This window comes from Phoca vitulina, unplaced genomic scaffold, assembly GCF_004348235.1.
Source record: "Phoca vitulina isolate PV1807 unplaced genomic scaffold, GSC_HSeal_1.0 scaffold12, whole genome shotgun sequence".
NCBI classification, from domain to species: domain Eukaryota; kingdom Metazoa; phylum Chordata; class Mammalia; order Carnivora; family Phocidae; genus Phoca; species Phoca vitulina.
Genome location: NW_022589715.1, coordinates 45,024,395 through 45,037,692, shown reverse-complemented (window position 1 = coordinate 45,037,692; position 13,298 = coordinate 45,024,395). Strand labels below are relative to the sequence as shown.

At 41.3% G+C, this 13,298-nt stretch overlaps 1 protein-coding gene across 2 annotated transcripts in view; it reads left to right on the top strand.

Annotated features, from left to right (window-relative positions):
- The window catches only part of STON1 (stonin 1), a 114,469-nt gene that overhangs the window by 23,477 nt on the left and 77,694 nt on the right, over positions 1 to 13,298 (top strand). For both annotated transcript variants that reach the window (XM_032411012.1, XM_032411010.1), the window contains exon 2: positions 9,850 to 11,826. In XM_032411012.1, the coding sequence (XP_032266903.1) occupies positions 9,897 to 11,826 (1,930 nt within the window). In that variant the 5' untranslated portion in view covers positions 9,850 to 9,896. The remainder of the gene's footprint in view (positions 1 to 9,849; positions 11,827 to 13,298) is intronic.

The following is a 13,298-nucleotide window of genomic DNA, read 5'->3' as shown; positions in this document are numbered from 1 at the left end:
TTCTGAAGAAAAGCGAAGGAAATCTGCAAAGAACAGCAGGAATAGACCCTCAAGAGTAGAGCGGGGTGGGGTGGAAGGACGATGCGGGGCTTTACGTGAAGTTTGGGGAATTCAGCCGTATATCCCAAGATGGCCTAGTACTAGAAGAGAGGGTGGCACCTGAGGGTGTTTGTTGGGCAGCAAGGCTGAAAAACCATTCATTGCTCGGGGTGGGGTGGCTGGTTGATGCAGTCGAGAAAGGACAGGAACCAGGACAGGCTGAGCTATGAAAGCCAGTCTCAGAATTGACCCAAATTGCTACTGAGCTGTTGTTGTTCTTGAGCAATCAGGGGGAAAACTGTCTCAGAGTTTGTCTTTCCCACAGCCTGATATCCAAGCGGCAGATACGTGTGGTGGGCTTTGTGGAGAAATAGGCTCTTTTCAGGTGAGAACAGCATCTTTCCAGCTTAGAGAGTTCCTGCCTCCAGGAACTCTCCTTAGTGGAAGGTAGAGTGGTGGGAAGTGTTCGGAAATGAGAATTAAGACACCAACACCAGCAAGTCATTGGATCTCTTGGGACCTCTTGGGTGGTGGATGGTATGGAGCATGGGCTTTGGGATCAGACAGATCTGCCTCTTTTGGGTTGGGTGACTTTAGGCAAGTAGATTAACCTCTCTGAGCCTTATTTTCCTCTTCTACAAAATGATATTATTACCTGATGGGACTGTGAGGATCAAATGCACACATAGCCCTTAGCATACCAAGAGTGCATAGCAAGTATTTGATAAATGTTTGTTGGTGTGGTTAATTGAGCAGAATACCTCCAGTTTCTAACTCTGAAATGCAGTGGTTCTTTGATCTGAGGAGGGCAGTGTAGAGATTTCCTTTATGGGAAACTGAAAAGAGTATTTAAAATTATTCAATCAAAAATGCGTTGAACTGCCTAGTGATGTCAGACGCTTGTAAACAATGTGAAAAATGCCCTAACGAATGAGACATAATCCCTCTCTGAAAGAGCTTCACTCTGACTCTCAAAACACATATGTATTTTTCCTACGACAACTTGATGATTTTCACCCCCAGTTCTTTTTGGTGAGATAATTATTCCATACTAGTGTTGCTTTTTCATAAGGCTTATTGCAAGTAATTTGCAATAATTCTAATAACATTCAAGGTGTTGCTATTTTTGAAAGATTAACTTTTTAAAACAATTTAGAATAAATTCATAATCTCCGTGATACTCTTATGAGAATTCCAGGATGATTTCTTCAGTGAAAGAAAGAAGTGGAGTCCCAGGATTGTGTGTAAATTCAGACTTACTCATGTTTGCTGTGGCCTGCGGCCTGCCTTTGCTGATCCAACGGTGAGAAAGGTGGGGATAATTATTTCAGGGTTTCCCTCAATATTTTGGGGGCTGTTAAACTCTGGATACCTCCAAGAGAATGTGCTAGCCCCTGAATGCCATCTGTCACATGTGTTAAGGTGAAAGGTTGAAAACCACTGTCTACCTGAATCCTCGTTATTCCCAGTGTGAGTAGGCACATGTGCTTACTTTTAATTTGTTCTTGAGTTCAGTGTACTCTGATGCTACTTTGAAAATGGGCAGCTCAAAAGGATGTCTAAGAGTTTAAGGAGAAGCAGACACTCCTCTAGAAACCTTCAAAACCCAGAGATTGATTTCCAGCAGCTTCCACCATGATACATTTTTGTTTTCTGCCTGCGCCTCATTCAGTCTTCGTGTCTTGCCCCATCTCTGAGTTTTGTCTGGCATTGTCTTCCAGGAGTTAGCAGGGTAATCCAGATTGACTGAAAACAGACCTCTGGAAGGATTAGGGCAGGTGGGGTGGGATGCAATCCACAGCTGAGGAAAGAGCCACGGAATCCAGCCAGAGGCACCTCTACTTTGGGGGAAGGCAGCTGGGGACGTGGTGCCTGGATTCCAAGCTCTGCACTAAATGGAGCCTGGACTTTGGAGAAGGTGCCTGGGTGCCGCGGTCTACTCTGGATTGTGATGAATTTAAATGAGATGTTGCTTGTGACAGGGCTCTGTAAATGGTAGGACTTAGGGCCCTCGAGGAGGCAAAGACACACATTGAGATCCTGCCGCATTTGCAGTGCCGAAACCATCTTGAGGCTAAGTAGGTGCTGCTGCTTGAATAGTTTTGGTTCCAGTGCCTTGAAGGAGGTGGGGTGAAGTTGCAGATGACTGAGGCAGGACACATTCCTGACCTCTCCACTCTGGACTTTCGCGTCCCTCCCTGAGACCCAGGGGGCTTTGGACAGTCCGAGGCTCTGGAAAGGATATGGTCTTCTTTCCCTGCTGAAGGAGGGGGTGAGTCAGGAGGGAAGGAAGGGGAGGGAAAGCCTTAGATGGAATCGATTCTAGTTGTTGACTTTGGGAAAACTGATGGTGGGGGCTTTGAGACTAAAATAGAAAGATGAGGCCATATGGAAGGAAGAGGCAGAAGAGGTCAGAGAGAAATGAAATGAGTGTGAAAAGGATTGCTAAGGAAGGTCAGCAAGAGGGATACAGAAGAGGAGCAAGAAGAGAAGAGAAGAGGAGCGCACCTGCCCTTGACCGCAAGGAGCCAGAGTCTTAGCCCCTCATTCCAAGTCCTGCCTTTTATTTTTTATTTTTTATTTTTTAAAAAGATTTTATTTATTTATTGACAGAAAGAGAGACAGCGAGAGAGGGAACACAAGCAGGGGGAGTGGGAGAGGGAGAAGCAGGCTTCCTGTGGAGCAGGGAGCCCGATGCGGGGCTCGATCCCAGGACCCTGGGATCATGACCTGAGCCGAAAGCAGATGCTTAACGACTGAGCCACCCAGGCGCCCCCCAAGTCCTGCCTTTTAAACACGGACAAAGGTTTGGCCTCCTCTTGGGCATGATACAGAATTCTGTTTGGTTGTATTAAACTCACATTACATGTGTTGAATGCCTCCAATGAGAGAGTCCTGCATAGGGGGGAAGAGTACACTCTGCATAGATTTTGCGTTTAAGGTAGGGGATTTTTTGCAAGGTGTGCTTTTTAAAGTTCAAGGGTCATTTAAAAAGTCATGAAATTGATTTCTTTATCTAGTTTATGGAAATTACTTTTTTTTAAAAAAAGATTTTTATTTATTTATTTGACAGAGAGAGCCACAGCAAGAGAGGGAACACAAGCAGGGGGGGTGGGGGAGGGAGAAGCAGGCTTCCCGCCGAGCAGGGAGCCCGATGCGGGGCTCGATCCCAGGACCCTGGGATCATGACCTGAGCCGAAGGCAGACGCTTAACATCTGAGCCACCCAGGCGCCCCCCCCCTTTTTTTTTCCATAAGAAGCAAAAACTCTGAGGAAACCAGTATCAGTGTTCGAAATTTTGAAGCTGCGGATGGAAAACAGATGAGGCAAAATGTTTGGTATAGGTCAGAATAGATTCCCTCTAAAGCAGGCTGATTTCTTCTCTTAGTCTTCTTTTTTTCTTTCTTTTTGATAAAGCCAGCTAACATAAATATTTACAATCATCTCTCACCCCATATAAAGAGTGATTTTGGCTGGATTCCTTCTGAAGAGGGTAGGATAGGATGGGTCAAGAAATCCTGCTGCTGATTTCCTGCCTCTGAGCCTCCGGGCGGTGTCCCACTGAAACACGGCTCTGCCCCGCTTCGAAGGGAAAGTGCTTTGTGACAGCTCCAGCCCAAGGGCAGTGACAGTAAAAGGCCCTCCAGAGAGAACCAGTTGGCCTGGACTGCTGCTCCGCTGTGTGTTTGGTGCCCTCAGGAATGTGCGGATTTAGCAAATGACAACACTGAGCGTGCCCTGTCCCCAGTGGAGCCCCAGGCTTGCTCCCTCGCTAGAGCCTGGCTCTTTTCCAAGCTGGAAGGATTGCACTGGCTGAGCCCCCGTTATCCACAAGGGGGAGCGAGCAGGCCTGCGGGAGGGAGACAAAGATGCCGTTCTCATGGGCTTTATTCCAGCAGGTTTTGGGTTTTCATATCATGGAGTTTTACTCTCTGTTAGTTTGAGGGTTTGGTCAAAAATCCCAGTGGTAACATAATTTCTGCTTTTGAAAAAAATGTCTATTGGATGTCAGCCACCACAGAAGTATTTTCGAGTGGGAAATGACCTCAGAGATGATTCTGCTCTCATCACTGAATGTCCGGAGGGGCTTTGCACACAGCTAGTGGGTGACAGACCAGCACCCAGCATCCCGGGTGCCCAACTCCCAGCTCCGTGCTGTGGCCCATACAGCTCATTGCCTCTCCTGTCATTACAATCATCTCAAGAATTCATGCTGTATTATTAGATCAGGATGAAGTGACCTGTGCTCAAATTCTGGTTCTTTCCAAACTCAGGTCTATACCTGAGAAAAATGATCACAAAAAACTTGTATAAAAACATCATTCATAATAGCCAAAAATTAGAAATAAACCAGATGTCCATCGACCGATAAATGACGGATAAACAAAATGTGGGCTGTCTTCACAGTGAAATATTATTCAGCCACCAAAGGGAATGAAATACTGAAATATGCTATGGTGTGGATGAACTTTGAATGTCCAGACCAGGCAAATTAACAAAAAAAAAGTAGATCAGTAGTTGTCAGGGACTTGGGGGTGGTGGTGGGGAGAATGAGGAGTGACTGCTAATAGGTACAGGGTTTATTTTGGGGGTGATAAGAACATTCTGGAAATGTGATGGCTGCACAACTCTGAATATACTAAACACTGAATATACTAAATAATCCCTACTGAATTGTCATTTTTTAATTTTTTTTATTTTTTAATTTTTATTTATTTATTTATTTTTTAAAGATTTTATTTATTTATTTGACAGAGAGAGACACAGCGAGAGAGGGAACACAAGCAGGGGGAGTGGGGGAGTGGGAGAGGGAGAAGCAGGCTTCCCGCCGAGCAGGGAGCCCGATGTGGGGCTCGATCCCAGGATCCTGGGATCATGACCTGAGCCGAAGGCAGACGCTTAACGACTGAGCCACCCAGGCGCCCCTGTCATTTTTTTAAAAGGATGAATTTTACGTGTGTGAATTGTATCTTAATAAAGCTGTTAAAGAAAAAAATCTAGTTCTGTCTCTTACCAGTTGGGCAGCTTTAGGCAATGACTCTAAACCCAAGTAATCTCAGTTATGAAATAGAAATGACGATATACACCTCCCAGGGTTGTTTTGATAAATTAGGTCATGAATTTGAAAATGCTTCTAAACAATAAGCCTTACGTATTTGGGGAGCAATCAATGGGTTATAAGAAGTTCATTATAAATTGGGTTTTTATCTTCTATATTTTCTACAACACTAGCAAGTTCTCACTACACAGTCATTCAAATAAAGACTTTCTGAATTGATTAAAAAGTGTTGTGGTTTTTAAATTTTTAGAAATTTTTTTGCAGTTTTTTAAAAATTGTGGTAAAAAAATAACAAGTTTTTAACAATTTTTTTTTGCCCTCAACAAATTTTTAAGTGTACAGTACACTATTGTCAACTGTATGCACACTGTTCTACAACAGATTTCTAGAACTCTTTCATCTTGCATGACTAAACCTCTATACCCACTAAGAGCCACACCCCTTTTCCCTCTCCCCTTCCCCCCGCCCAGCCCCACCATTCTCATTTCTGCTTATATGCATTTGACTACTGTAAATACCTCATGTAAGTGGAATCACGTAGTATTTGTGTTTTTGTGACTGGCTTATTTCACTTAGCATAATGCTCTTAAGGTTCATTTATGTTGTAGCCTGTGCCAGAATGTCCTTCCTTTATAAAGGCTGAATGAGATTCACCATATGTCCATATACCACATTTTCTTCACCCGTTCATCAGATAATGGACATTTGGGTTGTTTCCACCTTTTGGCTATTGTAAATAATGCTGAAAGGAAGATGAGAGTGCAGATATCTCTTTGAGATCCTGTTTTTAATTTTTTTGGATATAATTCCTGAAGTGGGATTGCTGGATCATATATATGGTAGTTCTATTTAAATTTTTTTTTTGAGGAAAGTCTATGTTGTTTTTCATTTTACATTCCCACCAGCAGTGCACAAGGGTTCTAATTTCTCCACATCCTTGTCAACACTTGTTATTTTGTGTTCTTTTGTTTGTTTTTTGCTTTTCTTTTCTTTTGGGTTTTTTTGGTAATCACCGTCCTAACAGGTATAAGGTGATATTGTGGTCTTGATTTGCACTTCCCTGCTGATTAGTGATGTTGAGCATCATTTCATATACCTGTTGTCCATTTGTATGTCTTCTTTGGAGAAATGTCTATTCAAGTCTGTTGCCCATTTTTAAATTGGTTTATTTGTTTCTTTGCTATGGAGCAGGAGTTCCTTATGTATTTTGAATATTAAACCCTTATCAGATACATGGTTTGCAAATATTTTCTCCCATTCTGTAGGTTGCCTCATTACTGTATTGTTTCCTTTGCTGTGTAGATTTTGAGTCTGATGTAGTCCGATTTGTCTATTTTTGCTTTTGTTGCTTGTGCTTTTGGTATCCTATCCAAGAAATCATTGCCAAGACCAATGTCATCAAGCTTTTCCCCTATGTTTTCTTATAGGAGTTTTATAGTTTCAGGTCTTATGTTTAAGTCTTTAATCCATTTGTAGTTGATTTTTTTGTATGGTATAAGATAAGGGTCCAGTGTCATTTTTTTTGCATATGGATATCCAGTTTTCCAACACAGCTTGTTGAAGACACTATCCTTTCCCCATTATATAATCTTGGCATCCTTGGTGAGGATCATTTGACCATGTGTGTGAGTTTATTTCTGGGCTTAATATTCTTTTCCTTTGGTCTATATGCCTTTATGCCAGTACCATATTGTTTTGAGTACCACAGCTTTGTAATGTTTTAAAGTCAGAAAGTATGAGACTGCCACCTTTGTTTATCTTTCTCCAGGTTATTTTGGCTATTCAAAGACCTTTGAGATTCCATGTGAATTTTTGGATTGTTTTTTCTATTTCTACAAAAAATGTCATTGGGACTTTGGTAGGGACTGCATTGAATCTGTAGATTGCCTTGGGCAGTATGGACATTTAAACAATATTATGTCTTCCAATCTATGAATGTGGGATATCTTTTTATTTGTGTCTTCTTTAATTTCTTCCAGCAATTACTTTTCAGTGTAATTTATTTCAGTATTAAATTTATTTCTAAATATTTTATTCTTTTTGATGCTATTGTACATGGGATTGTTTTCTTAATTTGCTTTTTGGATTGTTAATTGTTTGTGTATAGAAATGCAATTGATTTTTGTTTGTTGATTTTGTATCCTGAGACTTCGCTGAATTTGTGTATTACTTCTAACTGTGTGTGTGTGTGTTTAGGGTTTTCTATAGATAAGATCATATCTGTAAATAGACAAAATGTAACTTCTTCCTTTCTGATTTGGATGCCTTTTATTTCTTTTTCTTGCCTAATTGCTCTTGTTAGAACTTCCAGGACTATGTTGAATAGAAGCGGTAAGAGTGAACATCCTTGGGGCGCCTGGGTGGCTCAGTCGTTGAGCATCTGCCTTCGGCTCAGGTCATGATCCCAGGGTCCTGGGATCGAGCCCCGCATCGGGCTCCCTGCTCTGCAGGGAGCCTTGCTTCTCCCTCTCCCACTCCCCCTGCTTGTGTTCCTTCTCTCGCTTTGTCTGTCTCTGTCAAATAAATAAATAAAATCTTAAAAAAAAAAAAAGAGTGAACATCCTTGCCTTGTTCCTGATCTTAGAGGATAAGTTTTAGTTTTTCACTCTTGAGTATGAGGTTAATTATGGGCTTTTCATAGATGGCCTTTATTACTATTTTGAGGTTTTCCTTCTTAGTTTGTTGGCTAGTCTCTTATCATGAAAAGGTGTTGAGTTTTGTCAGGTGCTTTTTCTGGGTCTATGGAGATGATCATGTGATATTTATCCTTTGTTCTGTTGATGTGGTATATCACTTTGATTGATTTTCATATGTTGAACTGTCCTTGCATCCCAAGAATAAATGCCACTTGATAATGATGTATGATCCTTTTAATGTGTTGTTGAAGTTGATGTGCTAGTATTTTATTGAGGATTTATGCATTTATATTCATCAGGGATATAGTATTTTTCTTGCTTATAGTATCTTTAGCTTTGGTATCAGAGTAATGCTGGGCTTACAAAATGAGTTTGGAAGTGTTCTTTCCTCTTCAGTTTTTTGGAAGAGCTTGAGTAGGATTGGTATCAATTTTTCTTTAAATGTTTGGTAGAGTTCTCCAGTGAAAATATCTCGGCCTGAGCTTTTATTTTTTTGGGAGGTTTTGACTACCAATTCAATCTCCTTGCTAATTATAGGTCTGTTCAGATTTCCTATTTCTTTATGATTCAGTCGTGGTCGATTGTATGTTTCTAGGAATTTGTCCATTTCTTCTAGGTTATCCAACTTGCTGGCATGTAATTGTTCATAGTGGTTCCTTATAATCATTATTTTATTTCTGTGACATAAGTTTAATGTCACATCTTGCATTTCTGGTTTTGAGTATTTTCTCTTTTTTTCTCAGTCCAGCTAAAGGCTTGTCAGTTTTGTTGATCTTTTAAAACAAACCAACTCTTAGTTTCCCTTCTTTTCTGTTTTATATTCTCTATTTCATTTATTTCTGCCCTAATGTTTATTCTTTCTTTCCTTCTCCTAACTTTGGGCTTAGTTTGTTTTTCTTTCTCTAGTTCTTTGAGCTTTAAAGTTAGGTTGTTTATTTGATATCTTTCTTCTTCTTTTTTTTAATGTAGGTGTTTACCACTATAAACTCTATTCTGTCTGCTGCTTTTGCTACATCCATAAGTTTTGGTATGTTGTGTTTTCACTTTGCTTACCCCAAAATATTTTCTCACTTCCCTTTTGATTTCTTCTTTGGCCTACTGGTTGTTAAATTTCGATCAATTGCTACATTTGTGAATTTTCCAGTTTTCCTTCTCCTGTTGATTTCCAGTTTCATTCTATTGTGCCAGAAAAGATGCTTGGTATGATTTCAGTCTTCCTAAATTTGTTAAGACTTGTTTTGTGACCTAACATGTGATCTAGCCTGGGGGATATTCTGTGTATGTTTGTAAAGAACGTGTATCCTGCTGCTGTTGTGTGGAATGTCTGTCTGGTCTATCGTGTTGTTCAAGTACTTTGTTTCCTTATTGATCTTTTATCTGGATGTTCTATCCGTTATTCAAAGTGGGGTATTGAATAATAATATTATGTTGCTGTCTGTAACTCTCTTCAGTTTTTTAATGTTTGTTTCATATATTTGGGTGCTCTGATGTTGGCTTTATATATACTTGTAATTGTTATATCTTCCTGGTGAGCTGACCCTTTTATCATTATATAATGTCCTGCTTTGTCTCTTGTGACAGCTTTTGACGTAAAATCTATTTTGCCTGGTGGAATATGGCCACCCCTGCCTGCTCTCGTTTCTGTTTGCATAGAATATCTTTTTACTTCCTTTCACTTTCAGCCTAAGTTTGTCCTTAAATCTCAAATGAGTCTCAAGTACACAGTGTACGGTTAGATCTTGTTTTTTTTTTGTTGTTGTTGTTAATCCATTTAATCATCAGAAGTGTTACAGTTCTTAAGCATTTCTTTCAACTCAGTTAATCTGTAAATCTGGTTGCTTTTATTTTTATTTTTTTAATTTTGAACTTCTATTTGTGACAACACTTTATTTTATTTTGTTTTTTTTTTAAGTAAGCTCTATGCCCAACATGGGGCTTGAACCCATGACTCCAAGATCAAGAGTCTCATGCTCTGCCAGCTGAGCCAACCAGGCGCCCCCTGGTTTTTTTGTTTGTTTGTTTGTTTTTAATCTAAGTATTTCTCAGAACTAAAGTCACTTGAATTTCCTCCCCCTCCTCATTTAATATTCTTCTTGTCTCTTTCTCCTTTAACAGATACAACATACCTGATTCATAGACAAGACCACAATCTGATTCCAAAGATGTGTTCTACAAACCCAGGCAACTGGGTCACATTTGATGATGACCCTGCTTTTCAGTCTTCTCAAAAGTCAAAGAATTTACCTCTGGAGAATCAAGGCATCTGTAGGCCCAATGGACTTAAGCTGACCCTTTCTGGTGCTAAAGAATTTCCCAGTGGATCTTCCTCTGCCAACAGTAGCCCCCTCTCCTCTCCCATCATGGACTTTTACTTTAGTCCAGGACCTCCAAGTAACTCTCCTCTTTCTACACCTACCAAGGACTTCCCAGGTTTTCCTGGTGTCCCCAAAGCAGGGACTCATATGCTTTATCCTATCCCAGAATCATCTTCAAACAGTCCACTTACAACACCAGGAGCAGACTCTTCCTTACTGTCTACTAAACCAACCTGTTTATCCCATGCTTCCTTACCCAGTGACCACTCAGGTACACATCCAGCTCCCAGAGTGGGTCTTCCAGATGAAATTGGCCCTCCCCAGCCTGAAAGCCTAGGGTTTCAGAGTGATGCCCCCAAGTTTCAGTATTTTCGGGAGGACTGTGCTTTTTCAAGTCCATTTTGGAAAGATGAAGGCGGTGCTTCCCAGTTTGCCTTTGACCCTTCAGGAAGCAGAAAGATGTACCCATCAAGAGACAAAGAAGTGCCTCTCGATCAAAAAAGCTTAAATCAGGGTTCACTTAACTACATCTGTGAGAAGCTTGAACATCTCCAGTCAGCTGAGGAGCAAGACCCCTGTGGAAATTTGTCTGTGCAGTGTTTGTATGCTGAAGACACTGCATCTTCCTTTGTCCCCCAGACGCTCTTCAGGAGTCAGCCAAAACCTGGATGGTCTTTCATGTTGAGAATTCCTGAGAAGAAGAACATGATGTCTTCCCGTCAGTGGGGACCAATTTTTCTGAAAGTCTTACCTGGTGGTATTTTGCAAATGTATTATGAGAAGGGGTTAGAAAAACCATTTAAGGAGTTACAGCTCGATCCACATTGTAGGCTTTCTGAACCCAAAGTTGAGAACTTTAGTGTGGCAGGAAAAATCCATACTGTGAAGATTGAACATGTGTCTTACACAGAAAAAAGGAAATACCACTCTAAGACAGAAGTAGTTCATGAACCAGACATCGACCAGATGCTGAAGTTAGGGTCCACAGAGTACCACGATTTCCTCGACTTCCTGACTACTGTGGAGGAGGAGCTGACAAAGCTGCCAGGTGTTTCAAAACCAAAAAAGAACTATGAGGAACAAGAAATTTCCCTGGAAATTGTGGACAACTTCTGGGGGAAAATCACTAAAGAAGAAGGAAAATTGGTTGAAAGCACTGTCATAACTCAACTCTGTTGCCTCTGCTTTGTGAATGGGAACACAGAATGCTTTTTGACCTTGAATGACCTTGAGCTGCAGAAGCGAAATGAACGCTATTTTGAAAAAGACCCGGAAAAGAAGGGGATTGATATTCTTGACCATCATTTTCATAAGTGTGTGAAAGCACAAGAATTCGAGCAATCAAGAACCATTAAGTTTGTACCGCTGGATGCCTGCCGGTTTGAGCTGATGCGTTTTAAGACTTTGTATAAGGGGGAGGATCTTCCCTTTTCCCTCAAGTCCGTGGTGGTTGTCCAGGGGGCATATGTGGAGCTTCAGGCCTTTGTCAACATGGCCCCCTTGGCTCAGAGACCATCCTATGCCAGTTCCTTGAGGTCCTGTGACAACATCATGATACACTTTCCTGTCCCGTCGCAGTGGATCAAGGCCCTCTGGACCATGAACCTCCAGAGGCAGAAGTCCCTGAAAGCCAAAATGAACCGCCGGGCATGTCTGGGGAATTTACACGAACCCGAATCTGAGCCTGTTATACAGGTCACTGTGGGGTCAGCAAAATATGAGAGTGCCTACCGGGCCGTTGTATGGAAGATAGACCGGCTTCCTGATAAAAATTCAAGTAAATATTCAACACCCCAAGTTGATTTGCTCACTAAGTAGTTTCAGTGTTTGCAGCCTCCTCCTTGGGTTGAAACCAGGCTGAGACACAGGATCACTTCAGTGCCCGGGGGCCATGCTAGCGCTGCCCTGGTGGGAGGGGCAACATTTAGTCAAACGGCGGATTTAGTTTGTCCTCTCTGCCTATTTCTACCAGATTAAGTGTAACTTAAAAAAATTTTTTTTTAATATCATAAAAAAATAACCCTAAGCTAAGATTTTCTTGTGGATGGTGGCACTGAGGGAAGATTGCCTCGTTGGACTTTTTGACATCAGCCACCAACCTCAAATGTTAAAACTATTGCTCACAGAGCTTAGATTCCCTAATTAACCTTTAAAGATCTCTCATCCATGAATATACCTGAACTTTTTTGTATTCTCAGCCAGTACCACGTTCTCCTTAGGTTTTGCTCCCTGTTCTTTGAAATAAGACTGCCTTTCATTTTTACCCAAATTGATTTCTTTAGCTGATTTAATTTGGCCATCTTGACTAGTTATTTCAGAATTATGTAGATACAACCCAAGCATTAAAAATTCAGTTAATTTTCAAAATATTTGCAAAGAAAACAATGAATCTAGAAGTTCAGAACTTTAAAAAGACAGTCCTGGCACCACATTTATGTTAGAATAGTAACTTAGTCTTGGGTGTCTATAATGAGCAAAAAAGCAAATTTTGAAATTAAGGCTGCTCCCTGTGTTAGTACAGTTATTTCTGTTTTTTTTAAAGATTTTATTTATTTATTTATTTGACAGAGAGAGAGAGAGAGAGAGAACAAGCAGGGGGAGCAGCAGAGGGAGAGGGAGAAGCAGGCTCCCCGCTGAGCAGGGAGCCCGACGTGGGTCTTGATCCCAGGACTCCAGGATCATGACCTGAGCCAAAGGCAGACGCTTAACCCACTGAGCCACCCAGGCGCCCAGTACAGTTATTTCTAGCAGAACACTGGGTTATGGGGGGCAGATTTGGGGATCTGAGTTGATGTAGTCACTCATTCAATCAAACCTTTATTGAGCACTTACTGTAAACCAGGTACCACATCAGGTGCTGGGGCTAAAGATGAATAAGAGCCCATCCCTGCTTCTAAATAGTTCACAGCTGGTCTAGTCCATCAGGGAAATTTAATTTCATCTTAGGACCCTTCAGGCTGTGGACTTCAGAGGAAGCATTTTTATTGGGGTGGACCTATTGCAGTATTTCTCAGACTTGACAGTATGTTAGGATAGCCTGAGAGCTGTTGGATAATTTTGATGTTCAGGCTCTATTCCATGCCAAGTACATCAGAATGTCTCGGGGAGGGGCCTAAGCACCTGTATGTTTTGAGAGCTCCCCAGATGAACCTAATGTATGGTTGAGGGACACTGCTCTGTAGGCTTTGGAATGTTCTGGAGAAGGAAGAGCAAACCCTAAACTATATTGGACTTGAGGGGTAGGATGGA